Source organism: Rhynchophorus ferrugineus, unplaced genomic scaffold (genome assembly GCF_030347505.1).
Source record: "Rhynchophorus ferrugineus isolate W39M unplaced genomic scaffold, kcgeb_rfMv2 rfM8, whole genome shotgun sequence".
NCBI lineage: Eukaryota > Metazoa > Arthropoda > Insecta > Coleoptera > Curculionidae > Rhynchophorus > Rhynchophorus ferrugineus.
In genome coordinates, this window is record NW_027472587.1 from 18,106,300 (window position 1) to 18,128,241 (window position 21,942).

The 21,942-nt window shown below is 37.6% G+C and overlaps 1 protein-coding gene across 1 annotated transcript; it reads left to right on the forward strand.

Annotated features, from left to right (window-relative positions):
• The first annotated feature begins 828 nt into the window (after positions 1-828).
• Positions 829-12,772, forward strand: LOC143201533 (transmembrane protease serine 9-like). Its single transcript, XM_076412660.1, has 9 exons — positions 829-956; positions 1,012-1,771; positions 5,520-5,575; positions 5,633-6,391; positions 7,573-7,637; positions 8,418-8,508; positions 8,566-9,325; positions 11,810-11,874; positions 11,938-12,772. Exons 1-9 carry the CDS (start codon positions 911-913, stop codon positions 12,696-12,698), a joined length of 3,363 nt encoding a protein of 1,120 aa, XP_076268775.1. The 5' UTR covers positions 829-910; the 3' UTR covers positions 12,699-12,772.
• The last annotated feature ends 9,170 nt before the right edge of the window (positions 12,773-21,942 follow it).

The window sequence follows — 21,942 nt, forward strand, 5'->3', positions numbered from 1 at the left end:
CCTCCAGAAATACTATATAGACTTAGTAATATAATACATTTTATTCTATAAAGTCTCTATATAAGAGTGACTTCTATAGAATAGAGAGTGGGAGCTATATAAAGTAGATAATGTGAATTTCACAACTTTAATAGAACTTCACTACTTTTTGCAATGTTTTATTGAACCGAAACTGAAATTCTATAATTGTCATTTTTTCTCCGTTGTTTTTACATTTAGGTGATCCAAAAAAGTAAAAATAACTCCAGTTTGGCGGTAATCTACGTATAAATTAATTTTACATTTTACAGAAATTATGCGGAAACATCTTTTTCATATTTGTTCAATGCTACAAGATTTATAATTGAAGAAAACCTCCATTTTTCAGGCGATATTCGAAAATTACACTTGGATACCTTTAAAAATATGATGTGGTAGATAAAAGTTTTGAATTGAGTAGGATTTTCATGAAAACTTATTATTTTTCTTCTCTAACCATCTCTTTTCTCGAATATCTTTTCTATTTCACAGAAAATGATCCGAAACCTTTTTTCTTATGTGTCTCATGGTACAATATTTGGAATATAAGAGAACCTCCATTTTTCTATTCAGAGATATGCCATTTTGTCTACGTAAAATTTAAATACCACTGAAAATGTAGTGTTATACAAGTTTTTATAATAAAACCTTGAATTAAGGAAAAAATCTCCAAAGCTACCTCATAAACCTTGAAGCGGATGAAAAAATAATAGCGATAACTAATAACTGAAACAAACAGATGACGCAGATGATCTGATGTTTCCGTTTTTCCTTTAATCAAAAGGGGTTTAACGAAATCCTGGGTTAATCCTTCAATTACATTATCAAATGTTTTGTATAAAAGCAGCGACACCCAGATAGTTTCTTATTGTTCGTTGGGAAATATCACACCATGAAGGCTGTATTTGTTGTAGTAGCTAGTCTGGCGTTGTGTTTCGGTAAGAATATCTTTGAATTTGTCGTTAAACATGATGTGATGGGAATTAATTCTAGCTGCTCCCGATGGGGCTAGAACCAGTGAAGACGAGTACGTCAAGTATCAGCCTCAGCTCGGTGGACGCATTGTTGGTGGTGTGGTGGCTAACATCGCCGATCTCCCCTACCAAATTGCTCTGTTGAGAAACCTTGCCCAGATCTGCGGCGGAAGTATCATCGCTGCCAGGACCGTCCTCACTGCCGCCCATTGTGTCGCTCCCAGTGTCATCTCCAGTCTCTCACAGCTCTCCGTCCGAGCTGGATCGGCTAGAAACAACACCGGAGGTACTGTTATCTCGGCCAGCGGACTCGTCATCCACGAAAGCTACGTTGACTGTTGGTACTGTACTCCTGACAATGATATCGCCGTCGTTTTCCTGAGCAGTAGCGCTCTGGGAGCGGGCGGCATAGCTTCCGCTATCCCATTAGCCTCCAGTGTTGCCGCAGCCGGTACCTACGGCGTTGTATCAGGATGGGGTGCCACCTCCGAAGGCGGTTCCGGTTCCACCCAACTGTTACGTGTTGATGTCCCAGTCTTCAATCATGTTCAGTGCCGTGCTATCTACGGTAGCTCCATCGACACCACCACCGTATGCGCTGGATACGCTAATGGAGGAAAAGACGCCTGCCAAGGCGACTCAGGCGGCCCATACGCCATCAACGGACAACTGGTCGGTATTGTCTCGTGGGGAGCTGGTTGTGCTCGCGCTGGATACCCGGGAGTCTACGCCAGCGTTCCTGGATTCAGAACCTGGATCAGGACTAATGCAGGAGTTTAAATACGTCATCAATTCACTGAACATGGAACATACGTCGACATAAGAGAATGTACTTTAATTTTAAAATATATAAGGTGGTTTTATTATGTTTTTCTTTCAATATCAACTATTACTTCGACATTGATATATCGATAATCCAAGCCGTCTCCTCTTAAACATTAGCTTCTACCGACAGCATGCACAATAGGCGACCACGATATAACTATTCAGTGCTAACTTATTGCTAATATACTGCCAGATGCAATTTGTAAAAAGCTGAAATTCGTTTTACACTCAGAGCGGATTTTTAGGGTTTTACTGGGCCATTACTAGTTTTCAACGGTCATTACTGGTTCAAAAATAATCTTTTCCAAAGAACCGGACAAAATCATCAGTTATCATTATGGACAATAGCACACTGACGGATAAGATCTCAACAAACGGATCTACAAACGCTCTAATTAAGGGATGTCTTACAAAACACAAATTAAGTATTGATAGATACCTTATCTTGTTGAAAAATGAACAATTTCGAACTGTTTGTTTTCTGCAATATATTTTTTATAAATAGACCTCAAAAGAGATACTTCTTATAGACGTCTTATTACGACCTCCTCTCTGTCACTGCATCTTGAATCCCATCGAACTGATATGGAATGTGGCAAAGAATCATTATGATGGGCATCCTAGTCGAGAAGGATATACAATAAAGAACTATTTTGACTTGTGCAAAGAAACGTTGTCTAGAATAACACCTACGGTTTGGATGAACTCCTTCAAACACACAGGAAATAAAATTGACAAATGGTGATGTCCTGAACAAATGTTATAACTTGACAAGGAAATACAGCAACAACGGAAAAAACTAAATATGCTCTCTAATGAAAGTAAAATACATTACTCAAATATACAATTATTAATTAGATAAATTAGGTCTCAAGGGGATGCCACTATATTAAAACAGTGCCTTCATCGTCTTAGAACTCTACCTCATAGGCGGTATGGAAACGAGTTCAATGTAAATATATGAAAACAACCCTGACCTACAAATTATATTGGCTATATAATTAACGGTCCTATAATATATGCATTAGCATATTATTTTTGTTCAATTACAATTATTCAAACTAAACCAATCAAATATTAAAATCAATGTTGATGCGACAACATTGCGACGCACTGACGTCAAAAATTTGGATGACGTGTATTGGCAGAACTATCTACCAAATGGGGTAAGATGAAAAATAAATATATGACAACCTCAAAAATGTCATAAATGAAGATAACGAAACAAATAACGAAGGCTAGACAGGTATGATGCTTCTATGACTCTGACTGACTGACTAGTAGAATAAGTGAAAATAAGTGAAAACGTGACACTGACGGCATTTCACACATAGAATAGCCAGTCGAGTACTTCTGGACATAAAAAGAAAACAAGAAGAAATAAAATATAAACAACGAAAGACAAAAAAAGCGTTCATGGGTGAGTACTAGGACAACGGAAGAATAGTTGAAACAACAACTTGCAACAGTGTTAATAGGTAGAGATACAATGGATTCCCCTGTACTAGCCTAGATTAAAAAAGAAGAAGAATATCGGATAGCATCTGAATTTGGTAATTATCTTGAAAAAATGCACACTTATCGGAAATTGAATCACGTAAATAGAATAATATAATCCTCCAACAACTTTTCACTCGTAGAGGGGCCATATCAAATCAACTAAATCAAACTCGTATTTAATTCCTTTATATTTTTACGTTACAGATATTAACAGTAGGGGTGGGGAGTCAAAATAGTCTTTCGTAATAAATGAATGACAACATGTTATCAAGATGATAGAACAATTTTTATTTTAGTATTATCACCTTTATATTTTGAAAACAGTTATGAATCACTAACTACCTCTAAAGATTCGGAATGATGTATCCAGCATATAAGTAACTTTCTGATTTTGGTTGTTTTCACATGAGATTTTGGAATGCTGTTGAGCTACACTATCAATAAACTTATAATGGTAAATTAACCTAGAGTTGATGAACAGGACATTCAGTATGGGAATAAAGTTCCACTATTCGAAATCGAATAGATATTAGCAGCTTCGATGTCGATGACGATGATTATCCAGAACTAACCCATCATTTTTTTCTGTCGTAGTTGTCGTAGTATATCTACTTCTCATCGTTAGTCTCTTTGTTTCCTAGCAGGGAATGAATCCGCAATGTTGACAATCAATTCATGCCATTTTCCTTTCCTTTGGATCATTTCCATCGCGTGAAAACATCTACAAACAGTGGTCTCATGAGTTTCAACTGGTTTTTGGTCCAATAAGTCTTTAAATTCACTGCTTTTATTTTTAGTCATCCAACTAGAGACTAAAGCCGATAGAATTCCAAAAGTGTTTGATGGACTCCGACCGCAGATTTGCAGAAAATTGCTATTTTATGTAGAGAAATGTCAAAACCATCAAATTTAACAGTTTAGTTATGTTGATTAACGGTTGTTTACACTGATGTAAAAATATCACACGGGATGATGCCCCCCAAACAGAGTTATTTTCATCAAGCTTCCGGTGTTAGCTCTTCAGTATGGCACGTTCATTATTTACCATCAATACAGTAATCTTTACAATTACGGAGGATTAATCTTAGCTGGAGTAGGAATGATAAGTTTTCTCTAAACCCTTAAAAACCATATTTAATCCGTACCCGTCTGAGATATACTATGAATGTATAGTCAATAAGGAAGTAAAACAAACAATACTTAAATAAATCAATGATAAAAAAGCTCCTGGTTTTGACCTGACCCCTGGAAGAATCTTGAAAGAGCTCTCAGGAAAGTGCATCAAATTAGACATAATTATTTTCCTAGCACTTAGACATCTACTCTTATCATCCTATAGGTTTGGTACCTGTCATCTTTAACTTTTTGAAAAATAACGTGTTGCGAGTTATCGTCGATGCCCCATATTACGTGCCCAGCAAACTGATTCAACGCGATATCCCCTTAGAATCCATAACAAGTATGATTCGTGTGTAACAAGTGCTAGTGCAAAGTACTCTGAAAGACTATTAGTGCACCCCAATGCACTCGCCAAACAGTTAAATGTGCGCGTTGACAGTGAATTCATAAAGTGAGATTTAATACTCTCTGGAATAAGCTAGAATAGTTTTTAGAATAACTTAGGCTATACTTTAAAATAAGTTAGAATAGTATCTAGAATAAGCTTTAGATTATGTTGTACAGTAGATCACTTACTGAAGTGATCTAGTACATATCCGCAATATTATATAACTGAAATCATTCATCTGAAAGTGTGTATGTGATGGACTGTGACTAACAGATTTCTTTAAATGAAACAATAAAAGTAATGAAACAAAATGTAATTTTATGCGTTCCAAGATTAACACCTATTTACACTGAGTAACCGAATAAAAAAAGTTGCATGGAAAATTGTTATTTTATTAACAGAAATGTCAAAACTATCGAGTTTAACAGATCGGTTATATTAACGGTTGTTTACATTGATGGCCGCCCACACGGAGTAAAATTCATCAAAGATCTGGTGTTATCAAATAAGATGTGAGTATATACGGATATATCTCTGCAGTATGGTATATTCATTATTTACCATCAATACAGTAATCTTCATAATTATTGAGGATAAACCTATGTGCTCGATATTTGATTAAGTATAATCCATTGGGCTTAGTCCTGTTTGCGATTGATATAAAAATGCTTCCCCGTTGATCATGTGTAACATAGTTGCTCGATGATGAAGTCTGCGCTTGTATTAGTCGCCAGTGTAGCACTGTGTTTCGGTAAGACCTTTATGAGTTTCTCAACAATATTTTTTTAATGGCAATAACGTATATCAGCCGCTCCCGATGAGGCTAGAACCAGTGAAGTCGAGTACATCAACTACCAGCCCCAAATAGGAGGAAGGATTGTTGGTGGCGATGTAGCAAACATCGCTGATATCCCCTACCAAATCGCGCTGTTGAGAAACCTTGCCCAGATCTGTGGTGGCAGTATCATCGCTGAAAGGACCGTCCTCACTGCTGCTCACTGTGTCGTACCCAGCGTCATCGCCAATCTGTCTCAACTCGCCATTCGAGCGGGCTCGGACAGGAACAATGCCGGAGGTAGTGTCATCCAAGCCAGCGGACTTATAATTCATGAGCTTTATCGTGACTGTATATTATGCACCCCAACCCATGATATCGCGGTGGTTTTGTTGGCACAAAACGCCATTGGAGCCGGTGGAGTAGCCTCCGTTATCCCATTGGCAGATAGTGTTGCTGCTGCCGGCACCTATGGCGTGGTATCAGGATGGGGAGCTACCAGTGAGGGTGGCGCAGGTTCAACTCAACTTCTCAGCGTCGATGTACCAGTTTTCAATCAGGTATTATGCCGCAGCATATATGGCAGCGTGATTGATACCACTGCTGTCTGCGCTGGATACATCCGAGGAGGAAAAGACGCCTGCCAAGGTGACTCCGGTGGTCCATATGCCATCAATGGTCAACTAGTGGGAATCGTGTCTTGGGGAATTGGCTGCGCTAGGGCTGGCTTCCCTGGCGTCTACGCCAGCGTGCCTGGTCTCAGAGACTGGATCAGAATCAATGCGGGAATTTAAAAATCTCGTAAATGTTTTAAAGCAATTAACTAAGAGTTATTCAAATAAATTTTATAAGACATTATTGTTTTCATTCCTCCAATTATTTCTTCATGAAACCATCCAACTATTCTCTATTAAGTTTATTATATTTCTCGCATAATAGAGTACAGTACAGAGAATAATTTAAAAATGACATGTTTATACATCGTGGGGCAAAAGCCTCTACCATTTTGATTACCTATAACTTTGCTCAAAGAAAAGATAAGTAAGTTTGGTTTTCATGAAAAGTTTATTTGTTCTTTATATTTTATTTTTTCGCTCTGCAACTTTCGGCTCGTTGTTCATGATATCCTACATCTGAAGCTGATTTTTTTCAATTTCGTGACGAATATTGTGTTTAAGATGTCGAATCCTTGGGGCTTATTCACATAAACTTTTGGAGAGGGAGAGAGAGAGAGGCTGGCTGACCATGCTAAATGGCCACTTCGCGAAATTAGTCTTCGTGGAAGAACCTCATTCAATAATTGAATTGTTGAACGAGCTGTGTACGCTGTGCCCCATCTTGCTGAAGCCACATGTCCTCTAGTCCTTGCTTTTCCATTTCAGGCATAAGAAAATTTCGAATCATGTTTTGGTACCGTTCAGCAGTAACAATAACCGCAACACCTTGGTCGTTTTCAAAAGAATAAGGACCAATAATGTTTCCAGAATAAATTTCACACCATAGAGTTGTTTTTAGTGGATGCAATGATGTTTCATGAATTAATTGAGCATTCTGTGTTCTCCAAAACCGATTGTTCTGTTTATTGACGTGACCACTGAGAAGAAAATGGGGTTTATCGCTCATTATCAATTTAGATGAAAAATCTTCAATTTCGCCAGACAGCCTTAGGGTTGCATTACTGTACTCAACTCTGATAGGTTTGAATTACTACACCAATGAACATTAAACCGTAAACAAAACCGTGCGCCCACAATACTTCTCAGGACTTTGTTCTGAAAAAATTGTATTTTGTTTATGTTACTCTTTGCAGAACATCCCCATAATTGAACTATAATTAGTAGTAATTGCTTATATAATAGCAATTTATTATGTAATGATATTTGTGATTTTCTTTCAATTAGCTAATACATATTTGAATATTTCAAAATTTTAATGCCAGTTCTATTCTTTTCTATTTTATATGTTCCTTTCAGCAAAGTTTTGCAACAAGATTCATTCTGATATATTTAGCGTTGTTGCTATATCGAATGATGTGCTTGTACGGTCTGATTAAAGGTGAACTGCATATACAGAGATCTACTTTCGTTATTTTTTATTTTCCATACTTGTGTCCAATTATTTATATTGTCACATGTTTGTAGTAACTTTCGTGTGGCATCTTCATTATTGTCTCCGACAGCTATAATCGCAGTATCATCAGTAAATGTAGCCATCGTAATATTCTCCATTTATGGTATATCACAGGCGTAGAGTAGATAAAGCATTCACCTCTGTATATTTCCTTGTGGTACACCTGCTTTAGCTTCTTTTATTGTAGAGTGTGGTTCTTGTTTAACTCTAAACATTCTGACTCTAAACATTATCGAAGGTTTGTGCTACATCTAAGAATATAGCTGAAAAGACCTTTACTTTCGTAGACTTTTTCATTAGCATCTGTTATTCTGTGGACCGAATAACTATTATGTATTACCAATAATATTTATGAATAACTATTGGATTCTTTTGATTTCTTTTGGATGGACTTGATTTATTTGCGAAATAAATATATTTAATATATTTAATTATTCAAATTTAGTATTCAACAAGGATATCTTGACGAAACATGAGCTATATCTTTCTTACAAAAGATTTGATCTCCTTTATATGAGGATGTTCATGTTATACATCTATTATGCAATTGTAATTTTTTTTAAGGAAGTAATTTTTATAATTGTCCCGGATTAGTTATCATTATCTCGTCCAATATTTGGCTTAATGCAATCTATCACGTTAATCCTTGTTCCTGAGTTCGCTTGTGTCAGGAAGTAATGTATAAAAGCTAGATTCTTGGTCGCTGGAATTACAGTTATACAAAGGTATCGAGATGAAGACTGTACTTGTATTAGTCGCCAGTGTAGCACTGTGTTTTGGTAAGATCGTAATTATTTTATTATTGATACTTGTTTGACATAAAACGTGTAAATTAGCTGCCCCAGAGGGGTTGGGAACCAGTGAAGACGAGTACGTCAAGTACCAGCCTCAGCTTGGTGGACGTATTGTTGGCGGCGTGGTGGCTAATATCGCTGATATCCCTTATCAGATTGCGCTGTTGAGAAACCTTGCCCAGATCTGCGGTGGCAGCATCATCGCTGCTAGGACTGTCCTCACTGCCGCCCATTGTGTCGCTCCCAGCGTCATCTCCAGCCTCGACCAACTCGCCGTCCGAGCTGGATCCGCCCAGAACAACACCGGAGGTACTGTCATCGCGGCCAGCGGTCTTGTCATTCACGAGAGTTACCGGGACTGCTGGTTCTGCACGCCCAGGAACGATATCGCCGTCGTTTTCCTGAACGCCAATGCCGTTGGTGCTGGAGGTATAGCCTCCGTTATTCCCTTGGCCACCGGTGTTGCTGCTGACGGTACTTACGGCGTGGTATCTGGATGGGGCGCGACCACCGAAGGCGGCTCTGGCTCCACCCAACTCCTACGTGTTGACGTGCCCGTTTTCAACCTGGTGCAATGCCGCAGCATCTACGGCAGCGCCATCGACACCACCACCGTATGCGCCGGATACGCTAATGGAGGAAAGGACGCTTGCCAAGGTGACTCCGGTGGTCCATACGCCATCAACGGACAATTGGTCGGTATCGTGTCCTGGGGATCCGGCTGTGCTCGTGCTGGATACCCCGGAGTCTACGCCAGCGTGCCTGGATACAGAGATTGGATCAGAACCAATGCCGGTGTTTAAAAACTTTATATAACATTACTATCCAAAAGTGCCACTAATAATATAAGACAAGTTTTCTAAATCATCAGTTCGTATTGTTTTATTTGCCCGACATAACAGGTCAATTGAAAAATCCCCAACCTACCATAGTAAAACACATTTTTTTGCAAAAAAAATTTTTTTTATTCAACATAATTTCCTTCAAGGGTGATACACTGATTATAGCGACCCTCGAACTTTTCGATACGATTTTTGTAGTACGATTTGTTGTTTGCATCAAAATAGACCTCAGTTTCGGCGATCAGCTCTTCATTCGACGAAAATTTCTTCCCAGCGAGCATTCTTTTGAGATCTGAGAACAGGAAATAGTCGCTGGTGGCCAGATCTGGAGAATACGGTGGATGAGGACGCAATTCGAAGCCCAATTCATGGATGTTTAACACGGTGCATTGTCTTGGTAAAGCAGCACTTTCTTTTTCTTCAAATGCGGCCGTTTTCCGGCGATTTCGTCTAACGGTCCAATAACGCTATATAATAGTCGCTGTTGATGGTCTTTGCTTTTTCAAGGTGGTCAATGAAAATTATTTCATGCGCATCTCAAAATACAAACTCCACAAACTTGCCAGTCGACTGTTGCGTTTTCCCACGCTTTGGAGCGGATTCTTCGTTTGCAGTCCACTCGGATGACTGTCGATTGGACTTCAGAGTGAAATGATAGAGTCATGTCATCCATTGTCACATATCGACGCAAAAACTTAGGGTTTATTAGGCTTGATTATCTTCAAACACTACTCCGAATCATCAACTCGTCGTTATTTTTGGTCAAAAGTGAGCTCGCGCGGCACCCACTTTGCGCAGAGCTAATATTCATTTATTAAGTTTTTGCTTCAACTGTATTTTTTCAGCAAACACAAACTAATGATCCGACAGTTGTCAAATTTATTCACGCATCTTTTGAGGGTTGGGGTTAACTAAAATACATATAGATTTAATTCTAGTAGCGCCGTCTATGTGTCAGGCCGGGGACTTTTCAATTGATCTGTTTCTATCTATATGAATAAAGCTGTATATACGCATGCGCCAAACTCGAATTATTCTCTGTTTTATAATTAAATATGCCAATCTAAAATATAATGTAAAATTTAATTTTATATGATCATACTTTTCTTAATCGTTAAATCATAACAACCATAACTCTTTAATAGTTCCAACAGTAATTCCCGTATATACCAAACCACAAGTAATACAAAATCTTAAACCACATCACTTAAAATTCAATATAATCATTTAATAATATCTCAAGTAACTCACTTTCTGTATTAACATCGTTGAAAATACAGAGCGTAAGGACTCAGATTTAAGTATGTGCTACCGGCATTTTGCGGTACAGCGCTGCTAAATGTACATCACAACGTAAAATTTCATATCCGTAGTCGATTTACGTACAACAGAAATGGTAAATAATCTATTTTATTAGAATTGGAGCCAATGGAACAAAACTTACATTGCTTAATAGTACCGCGTAAAATAAAATATTTTACACATTCACTCGGTAAACATAATGTACACATCATGTATAAATCATAATATAATTACCATCAAAAATACATATTACCCATTGGGCGGACTGTCGAACAAATAAGGGTAATTAAAATTGAAGTTCCACGCGACTACTCAATTTAGGACACATTTTTAAATATTTGCTATTTGTTTTAAAATATACTTTTGTTATATACTTGTGTTTTTCTATACGTCGTTTTAAATATACTTTTATACTAAGAGACAACCTTGGAGACATTAGGCGTAATTATTTGTTTATTATGACTTTATAATCTTTTCGCAATATAAATAAGACGTAAAGTATCCGCAAAAACGAGAAGTAATGCTCTGTGTTTGGTGGGATCAGAGTGGCGTGATGTATTACGAACTGTTCAAATCTGGTGAAACAGAAAATAGTGATCTCTACTGACCGCAAATGATAAATTTTAACCATTTATTGATCGAAAAACGTCCAGAATGGCTCCGAAGGCACGGTAAAGTGGCATAGAAGCGTTGAAAACACTTGGATGTCCATATTATCGCACCGCCGTACTCTCCAGACTTTGCTCCGTTCGACTATCAACTTCTAGCATAAATGGGACACGCGCTTGAAAATGTGGACAAACTGTCGTCCAAACCAAAACGGACAATTCCAGAATGTCGAGAAATATCCATATCATCGAATTTAACAGTTGTTTAAATTAATATTTTCAATGAACTTGATGAATTGAACACTGATATAGCTTTCAACGACTAAACTAATCTCGATTATTAACAGCATTTTTATACCTATAAGGTCTAATTTCTATTTAAATAATGCTAGTTATCTTTATAATTACCCTGGATTATGTAGCATTATCGAATTCTTTATTTGGCTTGATGTCATCCATCAAATTGACATGTTACGTAAGATCCTATCGAGCTCGATGATATAAAAACGCGTCTCTTGTTCATGCTTAACTTAGTTCATCGATGATATCGAAGATGAAGGTGGTCTTGGTACTAGGTGCTTGCATAGCATTGTGTATTGGTAAGATTTTAATCTTATTCTTATTGATCTCTGCTTTATTTTTATGAATATAATCGAATTTAGCCGCCCCTGGTGGGTCGAAGGCCAATGAGGAGGAGTACGTCAAGTACGAGCCCCAACTTGGCGGCCGAATTGTTGGTGGTGTCGTGGCTAACATCGCTGATATCCCGTACCAAATCGCTTTGTTGAGAAATCTGGCGCAGATCTGCGGTGGAAGTCTGATTGCTGCCAGGACCGTCCTCACTGCTGCCCATTGTGTGGCCCCCAGCGTCATCTCCAGTCTTTCTCAGCTCTCCATCCGAGCTGGATCGGCTAGAAACAACACCGGAGGTTCTATCGTCGCTGCCAGCGGTCTCGTCATCCACGAGAATTACGTGGACTGTTGGTCCTGTACACCCACTCACGATATCGCTGTGATTTTCTTGAACGCCAACGCTGTCGGCGCTGGCGGAGTTGCCTCCGTCATAGGCTTAGCTAGCAGTGCTCCTGCTACTGGAGTTTATGGTGTCGTATCCGGTTGGGGTGCCACCTCCGAAGGTGGTTCCGGCTCCACTCAATTGTTACGTGTAGATGTCCCCGTATTTAGCCTGATTCAGTGCCGTTTGATCTATGGCAGTGCCATCGACAGTACTACCGTATGTGCTGGATACGCTAATGGAGGAAAAGACGCCTGCCAAGGTGACTCTGGCGGTCCATACGCCATCAATGGACAACTAGTCGGTATCGTTTCCTGGGGAGCCGGTTGTGCTCGCGCTGGATACCCAGGAGTCTACGCCAGCGTTCCCGGATTCAGAACCTGGATCAGAAACAACGCTGGAGTTTAAAAAACCATCATCTGTCATTATATCAGTGCCATATACAGATCAAAGTTAAAAACGAATAATAAGAATCAAAACAATGGTGTTGTTTTTTATTTTCTCGCCCTTTTCATAACACTCAAATTCGAAATTGAATTAAACCGATTCGATCTACTGCAAAAGAAGCTAAGCCGACATCAAGAGACAAATCAAAATATGAGGTGCATTATCCCCTTGAAATTCAAATCAGTTAGTCATACAGCGCTGTCAAAACAAGGTTCTTCGATTGATTACCAATGCCTATCGCAATGTAACCAATGAAGAACTGCACGATGACCTGGAAATCAAAGGGTTTTGCGAAGTTGTGCAGGATTTCCTCTTGAAACACGAAAGAAGATTACTAAATCATACTAACGTGGAAGCAATACAACTGCTAGACAGCGCGATGGATGTCAGGAGATTGAAACGTACAAAACCATACGAACTTGTGTAAACATTTAGTGTGTATTATTAGTGTAAACTATAGCTATAAGTTAATAATTAATAAATAATTATAATTTTATAATTGAGGAATACATACTGATGTATTTTCTCGCACTCGTCTTGCTTGTTAATTAATCCAAGAACATAGGAAAAGTAGTAATAAATTAATTGTAATAATAATAATAATTAAGATTGTACTAAGCGTATCTAATAAAGATGTTATAAAAAAAATTATCCCCTTGAAAGAAGAGTATGACACAGAACCAGAAATGCTGTAGACAAAACAATTTAATAGAATTTATAATCAGACAATTCAAAAGATCAAAGAATATAAACAGAGTTGCTTCGAAGAAATATGTAAGTGAATTAAACGCGGAAGCAGACAAAGATTACTCGCTATAGAAAGCAACTCGAAGGTTTAAAGGATCAATTATTATAGTACCGCCAATTAAAGATGATATTAATGGGTGCGACGCAACGATGAAAAAGGTGAATTATTCGCATAACATTTCGCTAACGTATTCCAACCGAATACTACAGCATCTACAATAGATGCAAATCCTGTTTATCAGCCTGGTGTAGCTGTAAATAAATAAAGTGAACACAGAAATCGACAACAATCTCGATCCTAAAGGGACTCCTGGAATTGATGATATTTCACCAGGGTTATTAAAAGAGCTGACGTATGGTCTATTCAAAGTTTTTTTAGTAATACATCATGGATATTTGTGACGTCGAAAGGTATACAGGCGTATTTCGATACTTATTTGCGGTTAATACGTATCAAAACCATTCATTGAAATGCCAGATTTCTATTTTGGATTTCGAAATCACCGGCAATCGACCAAGTTCACAGAGTAACAGCGGTTGTTGAAATCTCATTCGAATAAAAGACGTACTGCCGTTCATTATTCCTGGACGTCTCACAAGTTTTTGACCAGGTATGGCGTTTGAGATTAGCCTACCATTATTGTTGGCTACTGGAATCATATCTTTTCCACAGAAACTTTGGAGTCTCGCATAGAGTGGCACTCTCAATACTTAAAGTTATTTCGGCTGGAGTTCCCCAGGGTAGTGTCTTGGAACCGTACCTACTTTACACCGCTGATATTCCAATAGCAAAAGAAACAGTACTTTGCTGGTTTACATGGCAAAAGTGGTATCTGTGTCTAAGGCTGCAGAAACAGTACAAGTAGCAATCAATAAGATGTACAAATGGACTAGACAGTGGAAAATACTGCCTAATAACTCCAAATATATCCATGTTAAGTTTGCTAATTATATCACTTGACGGATTCCCGATTCTTCAAGCAGAATCAGTTAACTATCTCGGCTCTATGTCTCGAGGATTAAGATTAAACCCATCAGATTAAGCTCATAATTAAGCAACTTGACGTAAAATCAAAGATATTGGTCAATATTTTATTATTTATCAGTCAATTATAAAGCCTATTTGAACCTATGGGGTGCAAATATGGGGTTGCACTGAGACATCAAGTCAACTAGTAATCAGGCAGCCAAAAGACAGTTCTACGATTAATTATCAATGCCTATCGCTATCCAACTAACGAAGAACTGCACGATAGCATCGAAATCAAATGGAAATACGAACTGATCCAAGATTTCTCACTAATAAATGAAATAAGTTTGCTAAATGACTGCAAAGTAGAAGCAATACTATCCACTGGATAACACGCAGGAAATCAGAAGATAAAAGGGCACCAAACCACACGAACTTAATTTATTAATTAACGAAATATGGTAAGACAGTTTAAAAATTAATGGTAACAATTATGAACAGAAATGTGACTGACTCCTTCAATTTACCTTCTATATAATTTTGACTTTGATCCACGTCCATTTGTACATATTCTGTGCTCGTGGTATTATTTTCACCATCACTAAATTGTTCATAATGACTTAGAGGAAAGTTTAAATGTTTCACAAAAATGTCTCACATGGTCGCTTTTTTTTAACGGAACACGGGCACACAACACTTCCTAGAACGGGCGTGAATTTCAACTACCGACTTGTGTATAGTAGTAAAATAAAATAATAATTTAATGTATAAAAGTTATAAAAAGCTAACCACACTGTTCTAGGGCACATCTATATAGGGCACATTGAAAATGGCGTGCAAAATAAACAAACCATAGAACGAAATGAACCAATCAGGTTCCGTCGCGGCTCTTAGCATAGCGAATAAAACAAGTAACGTGTTAAAGGTAGCGACATCTACATGTTGGACGTCGCGAAACATTTCGCCAAATTTCCTATGGAGTTAAATCTCTATTTCTCTATGAAAAAGAGTCCGTCTTGTTGTTTTTTTTGTTTTGGGCAATTTTCACCGCCCGTATAAATTTAATTAAAACTGCAATACAAACGAGACGAGATCTCGTGTTTCTACGCTACCGTAACGATATCGATCCGGTTGTTAGTTGTCGGACTCAAAGTAGTTAAGTACAAAGTAATAACTAAGAGGAAAAATCTTTTGTGTCGGAATCGCCTTGATAGAACTTCACAGGAGACGCCGGGACTGAGTTTTCGCGGAGTCTTCTCTCCCGATGGTTTTTTCTCGCGATATTTTAATTTCATCTACTTCCGGCTGATTTCACGCTCGTTTTTCCTAACAAGAATCTACTCATAGAGTAGTGTTTAAATTTAATTTTACCACTTTTAATATATATATATATATATATATATATATATATATATATATATGTATATATATACAAATATATATATATATATATATATATATATATACAAATATATATATATATATATATATATATATATATATATATATATGTATATATATACAAATATATATATATATATATATAGGTATATATATATATTCATTTCTTTGACTACATTTTACTATCGACTCTTTCATTCGCTATTTTCAGTCCGACTGATTTGACGACTCCTTACTGTCGACTGTTTCAGTCGTGTATTTTCCGTTACTATTTTCGGACTGATTTTTAACGTTCTGGCTTTACCGCCCTGGCCGCGACCTTTAAAAATAGTGTGCCAAATTTATGCTTACATATATTTATCTGTAATATGAATGGTTTTATGTTTGGTTTGTTGTATGATTTTTAATTACAACATACTGTACGTTAATATGGCAGCATTTTAGAACTTTTCGACATTATTTGTTAATGTAACAATTGATAAATGGTAAAATAATTTCGACTGCATTTATGTTATATAGACTAGTATTTGGTAGTTTTATGATCGACTTTTTCGATTTTCTAAGTCTCTAGATGTCTTGAACAAACAGTTTTGAATGTTAAAACTTTCTTGAGTCTGCCTCCTGCATTTTTACATTTACCGGCAAATCTCTTGGTTTTATCATTCATAGAGCCATCCAATAATATACCCAGGGTCAAAAACAATAAACCAAAAAAGCTTTAAAGACAAGCTTAGTAGTGGCTAGCTCTCCACATGCACATACATACTTTGTTTTTCAATTGGTTTGGAAATTTTAGCATATCGCTCCACGATGGAGAAATTTAGCCCCATGAAAGTAAAAAGCTATAATCAAACATATGTTACGATAGTTAGGGAAGTGTTAATACTTCCTTAAAGTGGTGAGAACTGGTTTAAATTAGTAATTTTTTATGATATATTTTAAATTAAGTAATTAAATGCTACCGTTGGTAAAAAGGCAAATATATATGAATCAAGGTAATATTTAAATGTGGAATTATGTTTTAATATTTTCAGATGTTGTTATTATATTTACCAAGCAAATAAAAATTGCGAGACATGATAAGTCGTATTCTATTAGAATAGTTTATTGTAACATTCTGAAAAACAAACGGAGTGAAAAACATCATATTTACATATAGATCACGTTCAAATATATTTGCATTAAGTCCATAAACCATATTTTTTCATCTATCTCAAAGCAAAGCCTGCGTTCTAGTTCAGTGATATCGAAGAATCGTAACTCTTCGATTATTGAAGTGAAGTCTTTACTATTGTATTGTTATTAATCTCGTAATTTTCTTCTGTGACTGGACTTTATTCATAACTAAATTTCATATGTCCATATAGGTTTTGTTATCTGGTTGTATAACAACTTATTAACATTTTCTAGTCGAAAACAAATCGAGGCTGGCGTACCCCCGCTGACCCCAGCGTTATTTAACCTCTTTATTTCAGATCTGCCGAGAAAAGAGCACGTTGATGTCGCGTTTTACGCTCACAACACTGCTTTTTTCACGGACTTCGGGCTGGAGGTTACCATTCGTAGTCAAGTGGTTCAAATTCTGGAGGTTGCAATTCTGGAGGCCATCAGGTTCCATAAGAAGCGCTATTCCATGGCTGGATAGTATAGAGATAGTAGTTCCTCTATGACTAGCATATTTCTGCAGAGCACTTCCATATTCAATGATGAAAATGGGCCCATACACACAGCCAAGAAGGTTCAGTCTTGGTTTGAGGGCTATATTCCCTGGCGAGCGCAATCGCCACACCTCAAAATAATTGAGCCATTCTGGGGAATGTTAGAATGAATTAGAATGAAGCAGAGAGTGAATTTCCATCTCCAACAACATTGAACCAATTGGCTGATGTTTTAGTACAAGAATAGTTCAACATTCCGTTGTAAACTATTCGGAAATTACAAATCTATTCCGCAACTGTTTCAACAGCAAATTATAACTCAATACCTTATTAATAAATGAACATTCTGTGTATGTCAGGTATTCATATTGTTTTGTCCATTCACTGTATTTTGCTCGGCAGTTAAATTTCATGGTTTTAACGTTTCTCTACATAAAATAACAAGAATTATTGAGTTTTTCAGTACATCGGATTTTAAAACGTTCAAAATTACTCCATTCATTGTAGTAATGAATTCATAATTGTTGTGGTTTGCTAAAGAAATCTCCTGTCCAAGCCCATCAAACGCTTTTAGAAACGTATGATGATGATGCTGCATCATATCCCAATGATCGATTTCGGCTTAAACGCTTTTAAAGTGGTGATATTGATACCAATTACAAGCGACGACCTAAAGGATCCAAAAAGATCAAAAATAACGGGCTTGAAGACTGATTTTTCAGAAAGCCAGCTCAAACTCTCAATTAATAACGACGATATTTCCGTCTCACTCTATATTGTGGTTAATTTCTAGCGAATATTTAACGTACACGACGTCTTCTCGTCATGTTTTACACGCATCGATACATTTTCCCCGGTAATGTGACGTTTGATCGCTCGACACGAACTCGGTTTGATTTGTTCCAGTCGTACGAAACAGTCGAAAACGGCGAAAAAATACGGCGGCGTTGGAAAAAGAAATGGGCTCGCAGATTTTTATTGGTCATTTGCATTTTGCCGTCGGCCGGGCGCGTGATTTCGTATGCAACACGCAAAACATCGCCGCCGGCGAACCAACCCCCCACCCCTCAGTCGCTGCTCGCGTCGCGACCGTTTCTTTCTGGCCGCAGAGGAGAGATTTTTTCATTTTATCGTTTACTTTTTTTTCTAAGTCAAGGTCGGCCCTGGATTTAGTCTAGTGTTTTCTGTGATGCCCAAAAAGTGTTCGTACAGTCTTTACTTTGATTTTTAGATTTAACTTATAATTTAAATAAAACACTGAAACAAAAATGTTCTTGAAAGACTTAAACTGTAGTTAATTATTCAGCCAGAATATATACATTGAACTCTTTTCTAAACCACCTATGGTATCCCCTGGAGGTATAATCTGCCTAATTATAAATTGTATATACAAGTAATGTATTTCATTTTCAATAAAGAAATATTTTTATGTTAATTCTTGTTTAGTTCGTCGCTGTGTTTTCTTCTCAAGTCATTCTATTTTCAGTGTCTTTCTTCTTAGTTTCTTCAGTTACTACCATTGGCCATATCTACAAACAATTAGTATTCATTCTTTCCTATTTATTTTAACCAAATGTTGATATATATTCTGAACAATAACACACATATCTATACACATAAATCTTTCACACTCTATTATACGATTTTCTACAGTAATCCTATATTAATTATATACTCATCTTTAGTTGTTTCCAAAGTCATCACCCTGTTTTGGTATTGTCAGCATTGAATAATCCCACATCCAGAAAGTTTCCATTCACTCACTCTCACATTCTGGGTCAGTATTCAAGTTAATAAGTAAGCTGTTAATTTTTTATTTAACGCTAGTTAACAATTCGAAACAGTTATTGTTGTGTGTTTTTCTCAACCTGCAGGTATGTTGTAGTCTGATATTATTCTTTGCTATATCCCATGACAAATCGATTTGATTGATTATCCAACAATAGGGTGGAACTATTGAACTACCGTGTATCTTTTTCCAGACCTATTTCTAAAAAAGTAAGTGACATAAAACACAATTAAACATTTCATTTATATTTACTAAGTAACAATTTTAAATACGTCAGTCTTAGTAACTTATAAATTACCTTTACAATAACTTAAATTTAGGTACACATCTAGAAGGACTCACTGTTTTTTCCTGTGTGTGGCGGTGGTTTCCACTGGTTCCCCAAGTTGGACCGGGTTATGTAAGACTGCCTCTGGCCTTACCAATACACTAAACCGAAACCGCCTCACAGTTGACCCCTGTTGGTCGCTACTGCTACTGCATTAAATTTGGGGATATGGCACCCGCTGATCGGGCGGCAGTTATTAGGCACGAGGACCCGGCGATTCTATTGATTCGCGAACTTGAGTTAACACACGACTGGATACCGTCGTATGGGGGCAAAAGTTATGACTGCAACGACGGATGAGGTCGTTTCAGCTTGGAAAAGGGGTAGGTTAGCGGTGACGCGGTGCTAAGCCACCAGCATGTCGAGCAGCTCGCGAACAAGAGCGTTTTCAGAAGAACTTGAGCTGAGTTGTTGTCTGTGGTAGGATTGAGATATGAAGTGCTTCTGACAAACCATGGAGCGTTTAAGATTCTCCTGAGGAGCTTATTTTGGAAGACGTGAAACCGTTTCGCACGGTTCGGTGTAACAAACTTGAAGTAGACATTAGATCCGTAGAGGAGTACGGACCGAATTACCATCATGTAAAATAAGCATTTGATGGATATGAGAAGTCTGCAAGAACGGCAGATCAGAGAAGATAGCAGGTTTGCTATCTCCGAACCTTTCTGGATTGCTTTCTGGATATGGGAATGTCAACCGAACCGTCGGTCGAAGTGGAGACCTAGATACGTGACGTTATCCAGTTGCGAGACGCGCAGTGCCTGACGCTTCTTATGGAAAATGATGGCCTGGGTTTTCAGGGGGTCGATTTGCAACCTCCGGAATTCGAACCACTTAAACTTTCATGAATTGTAACTTCCAACCTGGCGGCCGTGATGAAAGCAGTGTCATCAGAGTAAAACGCGACGTCAATGTGCTCTTTTCTCGGCAGATCGGATCCACTGGTCCTATCTTAGTCTCTGGTGTAATAATATTTATCTATTAACACTGCTGTTTTTCTATTAATTAAATGCACGTTACTAAACTACACTACACAATATCAAATGGTTTTATTCTTTTGAGTCTATTTCTGGTGTTATCCAAGAGTTGTAGTACTTCGATATTGACATGGGGATGGGGTTTGTACTCATGTCTCCTTGCGATTCTCTTGATTTTCTGGGTGACAGTCGGTATCTGAAGGTCTCGATGTTAGTAAACAGCCCTCTGCTATCTCGGTGCACCTACAATACTTCTCAGGACTTTGTTCTGAAAAACTAGTATTATATTTATATTACATTTTGCATCGACAACAACGATTAAATACTTATAATTCAACATTCCATCTTCGTTTCTTCAGTCACTTCTTCGGTTATCAGGAACTCGTTATTTATGGGACCATTCATGTTATATACGAGTTTAAAAAAACGGATACGCCCCTGGACTGGACGTCCGCAACACGCTCAAATCCAGTAGAGTCCAAATTACGCTCATTACGTGTCCCATCCTCCCCTTCCCCGCGCGTCCCGACGAAAAACGCCGACGAATATGAATGAAGGAGCACGATTTTTACGCGTTCGCGAACTTCGAGCTTTTAAAGCACGTCGGCCAGAGACGCACCTGCGACCGTAATTGCCGGTCGGGTAAGTAGAGGGCGCGCCCGGCTATCTGTCACTGTGGCCGTTCCGCTAATTGCGGAAAAATGCCCCGTTTCCGGCGACGGGGGCGTGCTGCCGCTTCCTGCGGAATGGCAGGGCGACGGTGAAAGCGTGCCGTAACGTTCGGCGACCAGTTAAAAGCTGTATCGATGTCAGAGATTGCTCAATTATGTAGGTTAGGTTGTTGACAATTGTCACTATGACCATAAACGACCTCCTTTGATAAAAACGTATCCTGTTAATTATTATCACTGTTACTTGTGAAACGAGTTAATTTACACTAGACTTGTTTGTAATATCGATATATTTCAGCGACCTACCACTCCAATAACCAAAAAAGGCGTTTTCCCTGACTGTATATATATGAAAAAAATATACAATTTTTTAGAACTTAGAATGAGCAAAATCTTAACGATGTTATCAAATAACTTTGCTTCATATTTTACATACATCCACAAAATTTCATCTATGTATCTTCTGCAAAAGTAGAGTTACAGTGAAAAGTCTGAAAATGGTCAAAAATCGCGATTTTTCCTGAGTATATATATGGAAATAATGTTAATTTTTTTAGAACTTAGAATGTGGTAAAATTTCTATTATATAACAATATTATGTTGAGAAAAGCGATAAAATCATTATTTTTTGTATTATATTAATTGTTTTTGAGATATCCATAAA

Bases quoted from the DNA above. Each gene is read 5' to 3' on its own strand.
- LOC143201533 (XM_076412660.1), top strand. From the start codon at position 911: ATGAAGGCTGTATTTGTTGTAGTAGCTAGTCTGGCGTTGTGTTTCG. The intron at 1,772-5,519 runs AATACGTCATCA...TGTGTAACATAG, and splicing joins AGGACTAATGCAGGAGTTTA to TTGCTCGATGATGAAGTCTG. The intron at 11,875-11,937 runs GTAAGATTTTAA...AATCGAATTTAG, and splicing joins TTGCATAGCATTGTGTATTG to CCGCCCCTGGTGGGTCGAAG.